Raw genomic sequence first — 20,788 nt, 5'->3', positions numbered from 1 at the left:
CAAGGCATCTGTGGATGAGTGTCTGAAACATTGAAGGACTGGTGGGACATTGTCCGGTTCCGCTTCACAGATGATAAGTGGAAGGAGAATTCTAACTTTTAAATAACATTTTATTTATTATATACTTTTTAATATTCCCACAACCAAAATGAAATGTTAGTTGGGTTCATGGGTTGGATATATTCATGAATGTACTGCTGTCATACACAAGATCAAATGAATGATACTTGATCTCAAAGTATCACAGACTGCCAGGTACAGTAGTTTTGCCTCTGCAAATCAGCGTAAGATCAGCAACAGAGCAACTTAGTTTTTCCCAGGGAATTTCAGCTCTAGTACTATACAGATAAAATCAGTCCTATTGTGACAACAGCATGTCATCCTGCCAGTCAAGATCCCAGTTTCAAAGCAAAAGCAGCAAGTGAGCCCCCTCAAAATCCAATCACGTAGTCCATACTCTACAGGAATCCAGAATCTTCCAGAATCCAACGGTTTACACATCTTTCAGTTAGATTCTGTAATATGCATTATATAAAGTGACTCCCAAAAATATTTTTTTAACATTTAAAAATGTATGAATGTTATTGCAATTTATCAGTATTTGGTATATTTTGGTATATTTGGGTTGGCTCCTTGCCACCGTTGCCTTTGGCTTTTGGCTTGCTCAGTTGGGGACACCTTCATTTCAACTATATTACTGATATGCCCGCATTGACACTATATGATAATTGAAACTGGCTGGATAACATCACTGTTTTTACCAGAGTGGCTTTACAGCCCAATCAAATTCTGTTGTTCAATTGGACTTGTAAAAAGCGCTATATAAAAAAAGGTGATGTGATTTGATTTTGATATCAAACTCAGTGTTTTAGCTATTTTTTTGTCCAGTTTGCCTCAGACTGTCAGTCAACAGTCTGTGGGTGAACCATAGGCATTCGCTAGACTGAGACTAGCTTTATTGACAGAAATAGATTCTCTTTCTGTTGCTTTAATTATCTTTTTAATAATGTCTCGCTGTAAGTCAGTATACATCACACAACCAAAATATCATACATTTCATTTCACATTGTCATGCATTCCAAAATAAAAATGCCTTCAAGGTTTCAATTTAAGCATGAGAAGTAATCTAGCTGATGCAATAAACTTCATATTCTGATGAGTGAAGTGTTCATAAAACTGGATGCTTTATATTCATTCATATTTACCATTCATATATATCCATTTTGTTTAGTCTTTTTGATTCTCTGTCCGTCCTCACTACCACAATAAATTAGATATATACACACATTTGTTGATGGACGTACACTTGCACTGCTGCGGCATATAATGTACTGAGTAGTGTATCGCTGAGAAACGTCCTGCTCACGTCGTCCTTGCGATGGAGGTTCAGGTTTAACACTTTCCCCGCCAAACACGGAATTTTTCGTCAATAGTGAGAAAACGTTTTTTGTTTTTTGTTTTTATAAAGAAGAGGGTCAGCTTTCTATTTTGATATATTGCATGCTCAGATATTCATTAAACCAAATATTCTATGGAGCTATTCACTGTTTGTAAAAATTGTCAAAAACCCTGGCTGTGACTGGCAACTTTCTTTTTTAAACGCTGGCGGGGAAAGAGTTAATAACTAGATCGTCCAATGTTTAATCATCATCGGACTCGTGCTCGGATTGAAATGGTAAAATCAACGTCACTGAGGATCCTTGAGGACTGAGGAAGCCCCCTGAGCTGAAGTACAGTTATGGTAATGGATGTGACCAATCGTAACAGTAATAGAACTATCCCTTTTACCTCAAAATTGAGCAATTAGATTTTTTCACCCTAAATATTGCAGCCTTAGTATTCAGTCCGCTTTAGAAAGTGTGTAATTTTAATAGTACAAAACATTTCTTTATATCTACATGGAGACCGTAAACCATGCAGTTTTGACATTTCAAAATCACTGCATTACCAAGTAATCCAAAGAACTCCGATTTTTAGTCATTAAGATTTTATTTTAGTTTCACATAGGTGCTTCTGGTGAGCTAGGAATATGAGCAATAGTTACTACGCTAAATATTCCAATGCTCAGGGCACTTGAGTGCATGTCAGGCTCAGAGAGAATTAAGTTTGAGAATGACCTGAATTAATCAGCCATGGCCTTTATTTAATTTAGCTGGGCAAGTCTGTAGATAGTGTTAAGCCCGTGTCTGCCAATAGAGGCTTATCACATTGCCCTTCTAATATATATGCTGCATGCCATAATCCAAAAAAAGCCATGGTTTCACACCATAGTTTTCCGTCTTAAAGTTAGGATCTCTCAACTCATGGCATTCTTTTCTCTAGGCAGAGCAGGATAACGGACACCCTCTCCCAGCGTTCGCCAATCTCCACATCGAGGTGCTTGATGAGAACAATCAGGCGCCGTATTTCCAGGTGGCCACTTATCATGGATTCATCTCGGAGTCTGCTCCGCTGGGCACAACTATCTCGAGCAGTGCCAATCTCTCCACCCCCCTCGCCATTATCGCCCTGGATAACGACATCGAGGAGGTGAGGACTCTCTTTCTGTGCTTGTGCTCAGACGGCAATCTTTTTCACATGTCCTGAGGGATGTGTGTGTGTGTGTGTGCGTGTGTGTGTATAGAAATTTTCCTCAGATGTTAACCAAAGCTCCTGCTCTATGGAGCATTTAGAAAAGCAAATTAAAATTGAAAACAGCATCAGAGATTCGGTCTCAGAAGCTCGCACTTAAAGACTTTCTGGGGTGGCGCTTAGTGTGCTAATGTTCTTTCTTTGTAATTATCTCTGCTTTATAGATTGTGAACTATTCAGAACATAGCGAATTCTGACAAACACAAATATCAAAAGTAATGTATTTACTCTCATGGCATTCTAAATCAGCTGAATGCAAATTAAGATATTTTGAAGAATGTTCACGTTGTTCTTTTCCCTGCTTCTTCTCTCATAAGTCAAGTCACCTTTATTTATTATATACATTATACAATATATTGGTGAAAACCAACCAGCTTTCAATATTAAACAAGAAAAAAATAGTGCCAGTGTCACTTTTCATTAGAATTACATCTTACACTTTCTACTGTAAAACAGCTGTTCAGTGTGTTCATAGTTTTATTCGCATCTGGGAACAACAGGAAATTAACCAGAGAATATTTCCATATCAAAGAAGAGACACCCATAGTCCCATACTCATCACGTAATCAGCAATTTTTCAAAAAACGTAATGTTTGCTTTTCTAGAAAGATCTTTTTGACAAGCTCCCGGAACAAACTTCGTTTTGGCCTGGTTTTGTTTAAAATGACATCACACCAGTTTATTCTAAGGATTGAGAATAAAGTCTGGACATGCTTTAAAGTCACACATGTTTGGAATGACATAAGGATGAGTAAGCGACTGAATTTTCATTTATGGGTGAACTATCTCCTTAATCCCGTAAGTCTTAGAGATGTGACACACTCTAATGTCAAGCATATGTTTTGTCTCCCATCTAAAGCTGAATCTCAGTGATGTGCCTGTAGGTATTAATGAAATTAGTGTGTGAGATGTGAGAAGTGAAAAAGCCCTTGTTTGCCTTCTCTCGCTTTCTCATTTTTGCTGTGCTGTCTCTTTGTATTGTTCAATTTGCTTAATGCTCTGCATGATTACTGCCTTGCGTCTTGTTTATTGATTTTCATTTACAATTTTGAGTGGACTGGCAATTGATCTAATGTATCTCATTAATAATTCTGTAAATTCGGAGGACTGCATTCAGCTGAAACATTTAGAGCATAATGAGGAATTGCAAACAACATCAGTGTTAAATCTGAAGTCTGTGATTTGTGCGTCACTAAATGTAAATACAAAAATAATCCTATTTGTACATTTACATGTATCGGATATTCCCCAAACACTATTCCCAACTTGAGGATGAGTAAATGATGACAGAATTTGTATTTTTGTGGTGAACTATCTATTTAATCAGTGTTGACATGATCGCTTGTGCGAATTGATATTAAGGTCTTTTTGCCTTTTCTAATAGTTGAAATTCAGTTCCTGGACCAAATTATGCAAGAATCTGCAGGTGTTTCTGCCTCGAAAGTAAACCAAGAGATGATTGAAATCAATGTTTAGGAAGCCAGCATCCGTTTTTTTTTTTGTTGTTGTTGTTGTTGTTTTAGCAAAATAATCACCTTTAGTTTTAATAAAATCATTTATTTCAGTATGTATCATGTTATAAATGACAATTTGAGAACTGTATCTTGAATCCCTTGGTATAATCTATCATTCATAGCAATAAGCACACATTACCTATTTTAGTCATTTTTTATGGCTATGACTACTTTGATGCTGTTAATGATTAGATTCTGCCCAGGGTCACATATATTTTACACAAGGGGTCACATATATATGCACTATATTTTGCAATTAAATATGTGTGTTGTGCACTTTTTAAGAGGTCTGCTGCAGTATCCGCACTCAGCTCACAAAATGCATAGTGTGCCATGAAAAATGTATGTACTGCAAGGGCATAATGGCTGAATTAATAGTCTCCATAGATCGTAGTACTGCAGACATTCTAGGGTCCGGCAGGAATTTGAGCAGGTATAAACCACAATCTGCTCTTTTAGATAATGGTTTGTGGGAGGGAGAGCACCACGTGAAATACCAGCATTCATATAGATGGAAAATTCCTAATGTGATTTCAGTAACACTTTTACCACAACATTTTAGTGTAGAGTATCTTTGTTAAAGCAAATATTAAAATATTGTTAGATTATATGTGATAATATTATGTTTATCCTCTGTGCCCATTCAACACTATTTTAGCAAATTCTGTAAATGTGAAAGTGTTTTTAGCAGCTCACTGAGTCTTGAAATGCTCTTGTAAAATCTCTTTAGATTCAGTATTTATGTTCCTTAAAAGGATAGTTCACCCAAAATTATCCCATAATTTACTCGCCCTCAAGTCATCCTAGATGTATATGACATTCTTCTTTTAGACAGGTACAGAGTTATATAAAAAAAATGGCCTGGGTCTTCCAAACAATATAATGGTAGCCAAAAATATAAAGCCCAAAAACATGTAAGGGGTTAATAAAGGCCTTCTGAAGTCAATCGATGGGTTTGTGTAAGAAAAATATCCATATTTAAAACTTTATAAAGTAAAAAATCAAATGTTGGGCTGGGGATTTTTTTAACATATCTCCGATTGTATTCGTCTAAAAGAAGAATGTCACACACACCTTGAGGGCGAGTAAATTATGAGATCATTTTGGGGGAACAAACCCTTTAATATTGCAGATACTGGCTCCTGCACTTTCTTTCAAAAGATTTTGAGTGGTTTATCTTTCTTTTGACTAGTTTTCTTGAGTTCTCCTTAATACATTGTGTTTCTCTAATAAAATAGGTCTATGAGTGTTTTTCCCTTTCATGTCAATTTGTGTAGCCATATTGCCAGCATGCTCTATCTTCTGATGTCTCTGCCATCTGACACAAGAATTTATGGTGATTTATTTCCACTGCAGACGAAAGATCCCATGGTGCGTATCTCTCTGGACAACTACAACAGCATCTTTGCAGTGACGCCCAGTGGGATAGCACGCTACCTGACACTACTGAGGCCCGTGGACCATGAAGAGCAGCCGAGTTATGCCTTCACGGTAAGGGCTCCGTGCCACCTTTCCTTGACAAGCCTGCTTAGCTCTGTCTCTGTCACTGGGGCTCGCGGCTTTCATGTCAAGGACTTTGTCTAAACTCGCTTCTCCACACACCACTCGATTTTCGCTCTCGGGTTCTTTTTAGAACTGCATACTGCATTCAAGAAATTCTGATCAACTGCAAGCCATGTGGTTAGATAGTTTCTCAATGCAAGTGGAGCTTCTTAAAGTTGCCATGAAATCAAAATTTACGTTTTTTGGCTTTTAGTATGAATAAGCTAGTCCTACTTTTATATATAGGCTAGTGTGCTTCAAAACAATGACAACATTTGCAGTTAAAAGATATAAGCATTTAAAACTTAGTTCCTCACTTCCAACAATTTGGATCAATGATTTTGATGACATCACGAACGATGCACTCGAGCTTCTAATCAGATTTTCTGTCCAATAAAATGCTCTCTAGAACCTGAAGCGTCCTATAAATAGACACTGAAGCTGCGGCTAAAATCAGTCACTTGTTTACACATCTACTATTTTCTACATGGTAAATGGCACATAGTGCACACAGTTCAGAGAGTGTAAATATGCTTTCCATCGGGGTGAATGAAGTCTGGTTTCGCGGTAGTGTCACATGACCCGCCACAGCGCGCACACACACAGTCTGCTCCGGTCCAGATACATAGCAGCACATCATATATGCGAGTCGGAGCAGAAAACATATTAGACGCGTTTGAATTCTGCACAGAATGTTATATTTTAGGAATGTATGGGGAGGAAAATGTTGCTTTACCAAGCTCAGTGACTCTTGCTGAGCTGTGATATAAACTAAACATTATTGGCTATTTAAAAAAAAAGGGATGGAGCTGTTTGATATGTCCCACCCTCTCTTCCTGTTTCATTGGAAATGACGTCCACCACACTGATTAATGCTGCATGTTTTAAAGCGCTTCAGTGGACCTTTATGATATGGGTCAATGAAAACTGACAGCCTCCAATACAGTTCTTAGAAATGTATTCTTTGTATTCATTAGGGATTTGACGAGGCACTCATCTCACAAGACGAGACACGAGATTTGGTTCTCTAGAAAAAGACAAGGCAAGATTTTTCACATAGTATATTTAAGAAATCCTCAATGATGAAATACACAACCAGAAAAATAGTTTGCAGGTGCATTTGAAATGTGTTAACTAATCAACTTGTAATGAATGTATTTAATTTCTACTTTCTGAGTATGAATTATCATAATTATCCATCCTTTGGATCTGGTCCTGACTCTCTGTGGTCATTAAAATCCCAGGATGTCCTTCGATAAAGAGTAGGGGTGTAACCCTGGCATTCTTGCCAACATTTGCCCATTGGCCTCTGTCCATCCTGGGCCCCTAATTATCCCCATATACTGACTGGCTTCATAACTCCGTCTCCTCTCCACCAATCAGCTGGTGTTTGGTGAGCGTTCTGGCACAATATGGCTGTTGTCGCATCGTCCAGGTGGAGGCTGCACATTAGTGGGGGTTGAGGAGATTCCCCCCTTCCATGTAAAGTGCTTTGAGAGCGTAGACAAGCGCTGTTAAAATTTAAATTATTATTATAATTATTGTATACAGTAAAAGATGAAAAGCACTGTAAAGGTTTTTGCCAAAACTCTTTTGACCTCCTAACTAAACTCCTTCCCACAAATTGATCATAGATATGAAGTGCAAACAATAACCATGATCAAAGTTCTCAATATTCAAAGTGCAAATAGAGACCATTTTTTTCTTCACACATGGTACAGAGCTAAGAGATGGTTTCAACTAGCTAGCTTTCATATTGGAAGATATTCGCATGCCTCAGGGAGCCGCTTTCAAACAGCCGTAACTTATTGAAATCGCGTTTGCATGTCTGTTCATGTTTACTTTCATGTTTAATTTTGTGATCGTGTGTACTCTGTGAATAGGGAGCGGTGGTGCTGAACGCGCATTTTAGGATACATGTCTGCCGCTTCTGCTGCGCAACAAATCCTCCATCACGGTCTAGTCCAATAACATGTAACACTCGTACAGTTCTAGCACTTCACTAACATGTAACACACTCTTAAGTTAACATGCTCGTCACGCGATCAGTGCGCCGCAATATGCACAACTCGAACAGCTCGTTCTAGATGAGCTCATGGAATTGAAGTGACTGTGATCCACCTGAATTAAATAGTTTTAATTTCTATAAAAAGCAAAACTAGAGTGGAGGCATAATGTAAACATAGCCTTGTGTCGCTTGTTTACCCGCAGTCCCGATGAAAACAGCACTGAAGTCATTCTTAAGAAGGGAAGATGTTCAGAGTTTTGCCGACTGGATACGGCGAAAATTTATCAACTAGCTCCGCTTCACGTTGCTCTGGTTGGCTGTATCACTATCCAATTGTGTGCAGAGGAAATTTGAAAGACAACAGTTTATCCCAATCCCCCAATCCCTCGGATCGAGCCCAGGGGCGGAGCGGGGGGGGTGGCTGATTGGGCTTAAGCCCCGAATGTTTTGTCAAAAGCCCTGAATCTTTTAGAAAAAAATAAAAATATATTTTTTTTATTTTTGTTTCATTTCCTCTCAGTCTTACAGACTGGAGCGGCAAAAAATGAAACAAAAGCTCCTTTACCATGTGTGTGGCAGTCGGCAATGCGTCGCACATCACTCATCTTGTTTGCCAATGCCAACAGCCAATAAAAACTTACGAAGAAGAATATAACAGTTACATCTTCTTCGTCGTTGTCATCAGGGATTGGCGCAGGCTTTTTGTATTTCACCGGCGTCGTAGTTAACTAGTTAACATGGACGCTACACATTTTTTTTAAAAGGAACACTAAACCTCACCGGCCAGAGAGAGATTCTGCGTCAGACGAAAGTGTTACAGGTTTGTGAATCCGCTGTTGTAACACTTGAGTTACATGACTGTATTGCTGGCTAGCTAGAGTTAACGTTAGGTTTTACTTATTAAGGCGAGACACGACAGGTGAAAACATAGTCAATTTTGAGATTTTGGGCCAGTTTACTCCCTTAACATGTAAGCTTTCATGTCAAAATAAAAAAAGGCAACATTACACATTTAAGGTGGTTATTTTATTATATTTTGTCACCGTGCGCCTTTAGATTTCTAACTGAAATCATCCAAAGTTACTCTAACGCGAGCTCCCGTGCCGTCTCCATTCACAGAAACATGTCATGCCTGGTATCATTATAAAGCTCTCAGTCTCACACACAGTGCTGTCTAATCCAAATATGGGCATTTCCTTTGAAGAACTAACCAACCGCGAAAGTTTGCAGCCGAAAACAACATCTGATTGGTCATGGATTCTGATGTAGCAAATTTGTCAGCTAAGCACAAAGTAAACCAAACTGAACTCTAAAGATTAATAATGATGTTTACACCAAATTCTAATTTCACCTATGCAGGCTAACTTAAACATAGTCAGATAATGGTTGCCTTTTTATTTGCCAGGGGTTAAAATTAGTCATCCTTAACATTTTTGGTGTTTTGGATTCACTACAGCTGGAGAACAGTTAAATACAAAACAGGTTGTAGGCTCTACTGGCTGAATTTTTTAAAAGTAACTTATAATTTTCCCAGATAGTATATAGATTTTTAGGCATTCTATTATCTCAAACAGCCTGGAAAATAGTGCATTTAGCTGATGTAAATGGGAAAAAAATCTCCCCGGGGGAGTATGCCCCTGGACCCCCCTAGGTTTGGGCTAAGCCCCGAATGTTTACGTCGCCTGGCTCCGCCCCTGATCGAGCCCTGTCAATGGCGAGTTCCCAGACTCAGCATCTTGATTTGGGTCTGGCTTGTCAGGCAGACGCGATACTTAGCTTTTCACCTTAATGAGAAATCTTGTCACACCCCTAGTATTCATGATGTTTTCATAAGATTGGTTTATAACAAAATGATGCTATTTATTATCATAAAAGTTTGAAACTAAAGAGGCCCTATTATGCCTAGATTATCCTGATTTTGTTTTTGGACTCTGCTCGAATAGGTTTTCATGCTTGCATGTTCAAACACCTTATTTTTTCACATATTTTACATTGTTGCAGGACCTCTCTTTCCAGTCTGTCAGTAACTCTCTGTGTAGCTCCTGTCTCAACGAAACACCCCCCTCTCCCCAGACCTTTACATTTTAAAAAGGAAAAAAAAGAATGTGTGAAACCATAAAGCCACCATAGTCAAAAGTAAAAAGCCTTGAATTACACATTAAATACATGTGAGTATACACTAATCATTATTTAAAAAAAATAGTGAATAGTGTTGCTGCTTTTAGTTACTCTCCGACAATGCTGAATATCAAAACGCTGCATCAGGTCTCATGGACAATGCAGGCCACTGTTGTGCCATCAGCTAATTCTCTCCGGTTCCTGCTATTCAGTTCGCACAAAGCAACATAATTCACTGTTTTTCAAACTGTATTATGGATATATGCAAATCTCAGTTTGGTAACATGGAGGTTGCTGTTTTCCCTACATGCTTTGCTTGATGGTGAATGGATTTGTATTAACTCTGCTAAGCATGTCCATAGTTATTTTAGTCTCTTTACATATATTACAGTGGTGCACTGGAGTGGAGTTTTAGCCCTGTTGGCTTGTTAATGAGAGAGAACAATGGTATTTTTAGGACCAGGCAATTATGGTAGTATGGGTCCTACTATTATGACCTACACAAAGGATGCACAACTGCATCTCCCTGGTTAATGGAAACATGTTTGCTGCAATTGTGAATGTTGGCGCACCTACTTTTTTAGTAGCATTTTCTGTGGAGCCAGAATATGTAATGGGTTTTTATTATGTACTTCTCATTATAAATGTGGCCCTGGATAGAGATGCACCTTTGTTTTGGGCAGCTGCATTCTGTGATGTATGCGATTATTATGTAGTCTCATACAGTAGCTGAGTTTGATGGAGTTTAGTGAAGTAGCTAAAATCATTTTGTTCTATAAAGTTAACAATGAGATGAACAGTGTACTGCCAAACACCACTCCAAAATGTTAATCCATCCAGATTAATCGAAGAGGAAGTTTCCTGCACACAAAAAATAAGTTCACATTAATTGTATTCAATCGAGGCTACGAAAAAACTTTTTAAAAAAAACAAAACAAAACAAATGCAAATATGTGTCAAGTTCAAAACATTTTCAGGCTAAACTGTTCATCCGTGCCATACAATTCCAAGAATACACCTGCTTGCATTTAATTGTCAGGACATTACCGTAATGGAGGTATTACAGAAATGTCCTGGAAATGTAAATGAACGCAGGTGTATGCTTGGAATTGTATGGCACTTAATGAACACGAAAAAAGCTATTTTCATGACAGTAGTACTGGTACATACAGATGCAATTTCAACATTAGCGTGATGCCTTTCAAAAATGCAGCTAGCTTACGCTTACTGGATATACAAGTCCTTGCATTTATTTTTGAGCAGAGGGAGCCGACCTGACTACCTAAGCGACACCCTGGAGATAACTAGGTGTCTATGCTTTCTAGTTTGACATGCCGAACTTGTGATGCACATGTGATAAGCTCGTCTTGAAGCACCTCACTGAGATGATGTCATGACTGTATAATTGATTTCCCCTTCACTGTCTTGTTGGCAACAGCAACTTCCAATTGCATTCTTTTTTGTGCAGTTGCACTCTTAATTAGAGATATGCACCATGCCTAATATCACTTATGTTTAAATAGGCATTTTGTAATTGACTAGTCAACTAGTTAAAAAAAAAAAAAAACAGAAGCTAGACAAATAATTGTATGTGCAGTTGTCTTGATTCCAGCTTGTGTTTTCCTGTCTTTGCGAGGACTCTTGTTATTTCCTGGTTTGTCATGTTTTGTAGTTCATTGTAGTTTATTATGTTGATTAATTCTCCCAGGTGAAGTTATAGCTAGACAATTCCACCCTGGTGTGCTGAAAAACATAAATATCAGTGGGAATATACTTCAGAGATATTTTACTAAAATGCTAGGGGTGCCAATAATTGTTGCCAGGGTGTTTTGTAGAAAAAACATTTCATGAATTGATTTTCTCCCTCTTTCAATTATTTCATTCAAAATGCTATTTAATGAAAGATCAAAAGGATAAACAATGCAGATGTATGTTTGCAGCCATCTTTGACCATATTTGCCCGGGGTGCCAATAATTCTGACCGCAATTGTAAGCATTCACTTAATCCACAACCACCTCGAAGCAACTTCCGCTGCCTTCGTGGCCGAAGTAATGCCCCTTCGCCTACTGGCCCTTTGATGCCCAGCATGTTACAGGCCCTGCAGAGAGACTGGGCTGTGAACCCTCTGCATTCCATCTCAATGGGCTCACACCTTGCATTCTAGACATTACTTCAGCTCTCTTGTACCAGCTCAGTGTACTCTTCCTCTCATTGACCTCCTCAATACAGTCCTCCCAGCTGACTGTAGGTTCTAAGAGGATAATCTGCTTGGAGATTTCTGAGATCAGCACCATAACTGGCCTTAGTGAGTTTAGTTTCTGCTTCCAGTCCTGTGCTGCTGTTACAGCTCCCCAGCCCTAACAAAAGTGATAAGTACAATAAGTACAAACTCAAAAGTCCATTATAAACAGGATTCATCAAATAAATGTTGGTCAAGGTATGGATGTCCATTATCACGGAAACGGCTTGCGCAACCGAGTTTTAAAACGCTTCAATGTACGGCCCACAGTTGACTGAACATCTGATTAATACGGCGGACAAAATGAGAAACACTTTGTGAGTTTTAAAGTCATCATCTGAGTTCCAGGAGATGTGTGTGTCACATTCTTTAATTGTTCTGTCTGGAAACAAATCCGCTGTGACACCAAATTCCATCATTGAAGAAGAAAGCCGTCATGTTCACAGTTATAACAGTGAGCGCTTATCAGAATCAACTAAGTGCTGGATTTTCGAAAGTATGTGAAGTTCACTGCATGTACTCTTTAAAAGAAGCCAAAGAGTTTTACACCCGTGTCAGTTATCGTAGAGTATTCGACTTTCATTTCCACATCCTTAAACATGATGCTGAACAAAATGAACTTTGATTGGTTGCTTTACATGTCAGTCAGACAGCCTCATGGTGCAGTCCTTGGCCAGTGAAAGCTACTATGGAGTCCAGAAATTCTGTCATATCTGAAGGTCTGACTACGCAAGAGTGGCACATAACATAAATAGACTTATGCAGTGAAGAGGAGGCAGGAAATTGTGAGGGATTAGAGGAGTGGGTCCCGATAATTGCATTCCCCATTCCAGATGCAAACTTGCATCTACCACAAGAGTGCCTGACATGTCAAGTGAACATGCCCTACCTGACAGATGTCACTGAACTGTGCAATGACGTCTGTCTCTGACAGACTCACAGAAAACAACATTGATGGGAGCGGTTCTTACGCCTTTTAAGCCAAACCCTGACTGCCTGGGGCATGTTGCACCAGCTGTAGTTATAACTTATTTGTGACATAAAGGGACACTAAAGGTGTACTTGCACCCAAGTACGCGGAAACCATGTCTAGTGGAGCTGCATGATTAATCTTTAAAAGATCGCAATCTCGAATCCTAAATGACTACGACTTTGCAGTCTTTTATTCATGTTTCACATTACAAGCGACAGTGTGAACCAGGGTAAAAGTGAACTGTGATCAAAGTTCATAATTTGGGTACAAATATATTATTAGTATCAAAATTAGAGTAAATCATATTTTTTCAAAAATTCTGAATTCATTAATTTAAAAGATTTCATCACAAACAAGTATTTATGAATGAGACATTGACTCCATTCAAATATTTTTATTTTATTTCTTTCAAACTCTTGAATTGTAAACTCTTAAGCGTTGGCTTTCTAGATATATGTTACTTATGTGTCTACTCAAAAAGACTTGCGAGCACCAGCCCTTTTATTTGGGGTATGTCAAAATGCCTCATTTGCCAAAATGGGGGGTGACAGGCAAGGGGTTAATATATATTTTAAAGACTAAAGCAATGAACATTTTGTCAGAACCTCTAGTTTGCATGTTATTGTTTTATTAATGTTTTTCTTCAGAATCGTGGGAGATTATATGGAAACACGTTTCCGCCTCTAAATACAAAATAAAGTAAAAAAGAGTAATTGCGACTTTTTATCTCCAGAATTCAGAATTTTTTCTCACAATTTTGAGTTATAAAGTAACAATTTTGACTTTTTTTTCTCACAGTTGCGAGTCTTAAAGTCAGAATCCTGAGATATGAACTCGCAATTGCGTGATATAGTCACTTTATTTATACTTTATATATAAAGTATAAATAAAGTTGCAATTGCAGTTGTGTGATATAAAGCTTTTGTGTGATATTGCGTGCAATTGTAGCTTTTTTATCAGAATTCTGACTTTATAACTCGCAATTGTAAGAAAAAGTCTGAATTGTGACTTTATATCACATAGTTGCAAGTTTATATCTAAGAATTCTGACTTTATATCACGCAATTGTGAGAAAAAAAGTCTGAATTCTGACAAAAATTTACTTATTTTTTATTTAATGGCGGAAACGGGCTCCGATAAAATTGAGATCTCCATTTTACACAAAAATGGTGATCTCAATTTTTTCAGAATCGTGCAGCTCTAGTGCCTAGTGTGTGTACACTGTACTATCACTTTCACACTACTAGTTGCACAATGAAACTTAGTTGTAGACATACTTTAGTTTTGCGTAGTTGAGCACATGTAAAGCATGCTACATTTGATAGCAGACATGCAGGTGGTCAACACAAGTGTGCAGGAAAAATGTCATCCTTGCCGTGTGTGCTATTTATTTCTCTCCAATTCTTATGAACGATAAAGTAAAAAAAAAATTGTGTTCTGTCTCTGTTTCTTTTTTGGCTGTGAAACAACAGCCTTATGGACAAACTAATTTAAAATGTGTTTGTATAGTGCTTGTCACAATACACAACTTTTTAAAGAAGCTTTACAGAAAATCCTTAAATTAATCTTCGTGCCTTATGAGCTATGCTATATATTTTGTCGCTCTAGATCAGCATACTGCACATGTGGATAAAGTTTGTATGTGTATTTATTATGGCAATGGCATTACAGTATTTAAATTTTGCAATGGTATTTTCAAGTTGAGATAGATTTGCTATAAATTATTTTTTGCTTTACATATGTCACGGGTACAGAGACTGCAGGAGACAAAGGTGTTAGTTAGCTCAGTTTATTGAGCGAGTGCGAGAGTGAAACTGAAGTGAAGTGCAAGTGGGCAGGTGAATGTGAGTCTTCGTGAGGGTAGTGGGAATCGCTGGAGAGTTCGCTGGAGACACACACCGGACAGGGACACACGAGGAGATTCTGACAAGAGACGTTGAAGATCACAGGGATACTTCGAGGGAGTCCTGAGGTAAAGCAAAGAGCATTAGTACCTTCTCATAGACGACCGGACAGTGACTGATGGGGTGTGTGTGTCTTTTGTGCTGTGGTAGATTGGGGTGGTGATGAGGATCAGGTGTGCGTGATTAGAATTCGGGAGAGGGTGTGCGTTGTGAGTGGGTGACGTTGGAGCCTGACATATCTGTGACAACATAAGTATACTGATTAGATGTAGGTAAAGTAGGATGCACTATATATCCAACTTTTAATATATTTCTGGGTGATAATGTAGTAAAACATTTTTGAGGATATACCACTCAGTTGAGATTTGAGATGTGTAAAAAGCAAAGTACTGTATACAGTGAGCTATATCAATATGCATTTCTCAACATGCTTTCACTGTTGAAAAGACCTTTGTGCCTGATTTCTATAGGAGTGCATAATTATGGTATAAGAAGGCTAAAGAAGAAGAGGGGGCAGCGACTGAATGCTTATTCTCAGTCAGACGTGTGTTTAAGTTGGCTCGTGGGACGCGTGCTGTGGGACTTAACATTCACTGCACTCCACCTCACTCCTGCCGAGTGCCGGTTCATTCAGAAACTGAAACCAGCTGGTCTCATCTAAGGGAACACAAGAGTGCGGGTCCCGCCGGTGATGTTACTGTGCCATGTTAGGCTAGTGTGTCACATACAAATGGCTGCTTAGAGATGCCATTATCAGCTCTGCCACAAGATGAACTTTGTTTGCCGGAGCTGTGGAATATCAAGTATCTCATTTGTCCTGTCTTTGTAGCCAATAAGCATAGTTTTCACCCGTTTAAATGAGTCTGTAGGGCCATGTTGATATACCCATGATGCAGTTAATTTGGAGGAAAGTATTCTCTGAAATGACAAAGTATTGCGGTTGCAGCTTATTTTTTCCTTGACTAATGTTTCGGAATAAAATGTACTGCAGTGATCATTACACTGATAGAGTAATCAGTAACTAGGTTTATAAAAAGAAGAAACTATATTGTTATAATTTGTGAGGAAAATATGCAAAACTATCTGCCAAAATGTTAGTTGTTAGCATGCTGTAATGAAAGTTCTTAGGGGCTTGTGACAATGTGTTGTCTGGAGTGTTGTTAGGTGGTGTTGATGGAGGCCAAAGGAAGCTTTGTTTTGTTGAACGCAAAGCCTTTGGGTGTCCACTCTATTTGATAGCATACACACATGCGGTCCACACGTGTACACTGAACAGTCGAATTATTTCCCAGTGTCTGCCAAGTTTATTATTGATTTGTGTTTTTAAATTAGTTTTTATTTTAATATCGGTTTCAATTTTGCTATACATTTCTGTTTAGTTTTAATTTGTTTCGTTTAAATTGTTTTGCTCGTTTTAGTTTAGGTTTTCTTTTGCAAGCACATTTCTATTTTTAGCTTTAGTTTTAAAGTTACCAGGACAAAGACCAAAACAAGATTTTTCATTTCAGCAAATTTTAATGTTTGAACAGATTAGAGTTAACTTTTGTGCCGACATCTTAATAATAACCGTACAAATTATGATAATCCCAGACAAACTCATTCATATTAAAGATTAAATCTTGTTAAACAATTTTTGTAAATATTATGTAAAATGCATTTAATTGCAGAAATGTTATTTACTCTATGAAGTGAATGTAAGATTGTGGCCAAAACTAGTACTGCAATCCCTTTTTAAATTCCTAGAGTGGTGTGTCCCCTCTCCCCCTCCACCCTGACTCGAGGTTGCCAGATTGGCTGCAGGATCCAGCTGGAGCGTTTGTATCTGCAGCTGTGGTAACTACAGCAGAGCTGGCAACCCGGATGCCCAAACACTACTGACTTCGTGATTGGTCGATTAGGTGGAGGGTGGAGCTTCAGGCCAAAACACGACAACTTTTGAATTACAATATCCTGGCCAGACTACTGTTGTCAGTGATATAAGTTTTTTTTTTTTGTTTTGTTTTTTGATGCATTTTTTGCATACAGTTCCTTTAAATCAAATACTGTAATATCATATAGGCCTATATCGGCATTGATATTGGCCCTTAACAACAAAAAAAACAACAACATATAGTCAGCTACCAATTATCAACATGTTTTTATTTGTGCTGTCTTTCATTCATAATATTTGACTTGACTACCTTCTTTTGTGCTCGAGCTTCAGCTTTTGTATTCCATGTGGAGGTTGACAGAAACACTTCGCCCTTCTCACAGCGCAGTCCACAACTTATCTGTGATATCCCATTAGTCTAGTTGACAGCTAGTGAGGCAGTTGGGAGTACCGCCAGTGGACTGCTCTCTCCACGCAAGAGCATTCATTTGAATAATTTGGCTAGGCCTTTGCTATCACAATAATCAGAGGGAAAATGTGAGGATCTGCCTTTTATATCACATATCCGTTTGCTGATGTGCAGCTATCAGCAGTATTCAAATTTTGCTTTTAGCTTTCCCTTTCTAAAATGGCTGATTTACAGTGATTCATCTGTGTGCACAATGTGCAATTATGAAATTAAGCAGCAAATACCTTTATCTGCTTCACGGTCTGATATTAACAGTTTTATTACTTTCCTTTGTCTGTAGATGATTGCCTCAGATGGAGTTCAGGAGAGCTCTCCAGTCACTGTTAATATTACTGTGATTGATGCCAATGACAACACACCCACCTTTCACAACGTCTCCTACAGTGTGAATGTTTACACAGACATGCAGCCCGGGGACACAGTCTTACAGGTAATCAATGAGCTACGCATTTACTGCAATAAAATAGCTTTCTTTAATAGCTTTTCCATGGAAGACTTCTAAGCATCCTCTAAATCAGGGATAGGCAACTTTGACCACTGTCCTGCAGAGTTTAGCTCCAACCCTGATAAAAAAACTCACCTGTGTGTAGCTTTGGAGTAATCCTGAAGACACTGATCATGTGTGTTTGATTGGGATGGAGGACTGTGGCCTGCTCTAAAAAGGCCATGCATTTACTTTTGACTTTATTTTCAGAAAATATATTTTTGTGTTTTATATAGATATAGTCATAAAATAAACTATGGATATATTCTTTGAAAATAGCTGTAATCTTAATATTTTACACAATTTAGCTTCTACATTGATGTTGCATTAGTGATGTTTAGATGTCTTTCCTAGAAGAAGACAAAATTATATCTTTTTTTTTTTTTTTTTTTTTGGCAGAGCTTATCACTCTTAATCCACTTATTTGAATTAATAGCTGTAGTTCCCACATTTACGAGGGGCTTACTGCTGAAATAATTGCTCAGATCTCTGTTTAATCTTTGTCTTAACCGGAATTTTCTTTTGAGATGTGTACGTAACTGATCTCTTTGCAATCAGGACATGAGCAGAGTGCAGATTTGCTCTGACATACTGAAAGATTGACCCCAGAAGTCAAAATTAAAAAGTGCAAGTTATATCATCTAAAAGGTTAACTGCTCCACTGTATGCTGGTAGTTGTCACTTTATAAAGGTTCTGAAATAAATCGTTATCTCTCTATCTGTAGAATCAGTGAGTCAGAAAACATTGATGCTACATATTATTAGTGCAATTCTTAGAAAACATGTATGGGTCACATTCCATAAAACCATATCTGCATAAATATTATGAAGCATAAGGGTGAGGTTTTTTTTATTTTATTTTTCACGATTTTTACTGTATTACTTGTAATTTTACTATTATTAATATCATTATTTCTTGTATTACCACCTGTGTAAGTATTTAGGTTTTTATTAATAATTTATTAGAAAGTATAAATTAAAGACAGTAATCAATACTACCCTGAGGCATAACTATTAGATTTAAATACTTTTATGGAATTTCTGGAAAGTCTTCCAAGAAGAGTTGAAGCTGTTGTAGCTGCAAAGGGTGGGCCAACTTCATATTAAACCCTACGGATTAAGAATGGGACCTCATTATCATGCAGTTCATTTGCATGTAAAGGCATTTTGTTTAACATTATATCAAATCAATCAGTCAGTCAGTCAATCAATCGAACTTCAGCACAAAAAAATAAAAATAAAAAATATTATTCACAAGCCACCAACTATCCAGTGTAGCTAAGTGCCGAATGTGCTGAAATAGTCCATCTGAATATTTTAATGAAGCATGACCTGGTCCCGGACATGTATTTGGCAGGGTTCATGATTCAGAAGCTTGGATAGGGATGAATGTGATTAAGCACCTTTGCCTATTTATTTTTTTTAGCTGACAGCAGTGGATGCTGATGAGGGTACCAATGGGTTGGTGAGCTACAAAATCTTGGCGGGGGATCAGGGACACTTCACCATCAATGACTGTACAGGAGTGATCACTGTGCCACCCGGTGTCAACCTTACGGTGGGCCGCTCCTACGCCCTCACCGTTAGGGCCTCAGACAACGGCCCTGTGTCCCAGAGAAGGTAAATCAACTGAAAACCCAATAAGGGTTGAAAAAGAGTGTCCTTCTCACTCTCTAACAGAAGACTCAACCTCACATGTCGAGTTTTAGATCAATACAGTGCCACATGGTGACAGATTTTGCTTCGGAAATATCTCTGAGAACACTCTGCCGATATTGGCCCCTGCTCTTGTCCATCTGACACGGAAATTAAGGGCTTTTCACTCTAATTGCCACTACCTCCCCTCCTGTCCAATTCATACCAGCCGCTGCCCTCTGTAATTCTTGCTGACTGCTGGATCAATAAAGTGGAATGAAGTAGAAATAGAACGAGGGCAAGCAAAGTTCAGGAAATGCATTGTTTCGTTTTGCTGTTCGGGAAGTAGTTTAAGAGCCTCTAATATACACAACCTAAATTTTAAATTATTCTCCACAGAGATATACTTGGTTGGAACTGTGTACCAACTTTATCAAGGTATACTCCAAAAATATTTTGGCTTAAAATTAAGATTTATTTATTTGAAGCTGCATATAAAATTTCCATCCCTTCCCTTACGAAAAAGAGGTTTAATCAAGTGTGCTATTAGTATACTTCTTTTAAAGGAACACTATTTTCAATCTGAAAATAGGCTCATTTCCCAAGTTCCTAAGAGTTAAACAGTTGAGTTTTACTGTTTTTGAATCCATTCAGCCGACTTCTATATCTGGCGGTAGCACTTTTAGAATAGCTTAGCATACATCATTGAATCATATTAGTCCATTAGCATCGCTCTCAAAAATGATCAAAGACTTTATTTATTTTTAAGATAATATTTTTCCTATTTAAAACTTGACTATTCTGTAGTTACATCGTGTACTAAGACCAACGGAAGATTAAAAGTTTAGATTTTTATACCGATATAGATAGGAACTATTTTATGATTCCTGCATAGTAATCATGGAACTTTGCGGTCATACCATGGGTTCAGCGGCGCAGTGATATTACTCAGCGCCTGAAAGTAGTCCTCAGATAGGTAACTTCCAATGCGACCGGCACTAAGTTTGTGTTGCTGCAGATAATGCAGAGTTGCAGCTGGCAAATTATGTTGTGGATTTAGTTATGTTGTGGGATTAGCCATGGTTCTGTGTGTTGTAAGATTTATGAGTGATGTAGATGACAGGGTGCATGTTAACTGAGTAAAAGAGAGAAAGAGCGGAGCGCGTGCACTCTCTCTGTCTTCATCACAAGCAGCACTGTCTTAGCATATTTAATTCACATATTGCGTTAGTCAAAATCAAAAGGTCGGAAGACAAAATCCATGTCGGACAATCTTTTCCTTGAATTCTGACTCTTCTCTGACTCAACAGTTTGATTCTGATTCACCAGTCTGTTCAGCCACACTTTCTCTTTCACATTTCTCGTCTTCAGTGTATGCCGGTTCAAATAGATACGGTTCA

General features: G+C 38.1%; 1 protein-coding gene across 4 annotated transcripts in view; it reads left to right on the top strand.

Annotated features, from left to right (window-relative positions):
• The window catches only part of pcdh15b (protocadherin-related 15b), a 321,029-nt gene that overhangs the window by 140,411 nt on the left and 159,830 nt on the right, over nt 1-20,788 (top strand). For all 4 annotated transcript variants that reach the window (XM_067430706.1, XM_067430704.1, XM_067430705.1 and 1 more), the window contains 4 exons: nt 2,323-2,529; nt 5,502-5,636; nt 17,550-17,699; nt 19,180-19,373. In XM_067430706.1, the coding sequence (XP_067286807.1) occupies nt 2,323-2,529; nt 5,502-5,636; nt 17,550-17,699; nt 19,180-19,373 (686 nt within the window). The remainder of the gene's footprint in view (nt 1-2,322; nt 2,530-5,501; nt 5,637-17,549; nt 17,700-19,179; nt 19,374-20,788) is intronic.

This window comes from Pseudorasbora parva, chromosome 21 (genome assembly GCF_024679245.1).
Source record: "Pseudorasbora parva isolate DD20220531a chromosome 21, ASM2467924v1, whole genome shotgun sequence".
NCBI classification, from domain to species: Eukaryota; Metazoa; Chordata; class Actinopteri; order Cypriniformes; family Gobionidae; genus Pseudorasbora; species Pseudorasbora parva.
This window is presented reverse-complemented; position numbering and strand designations above follow the sequence as displayed.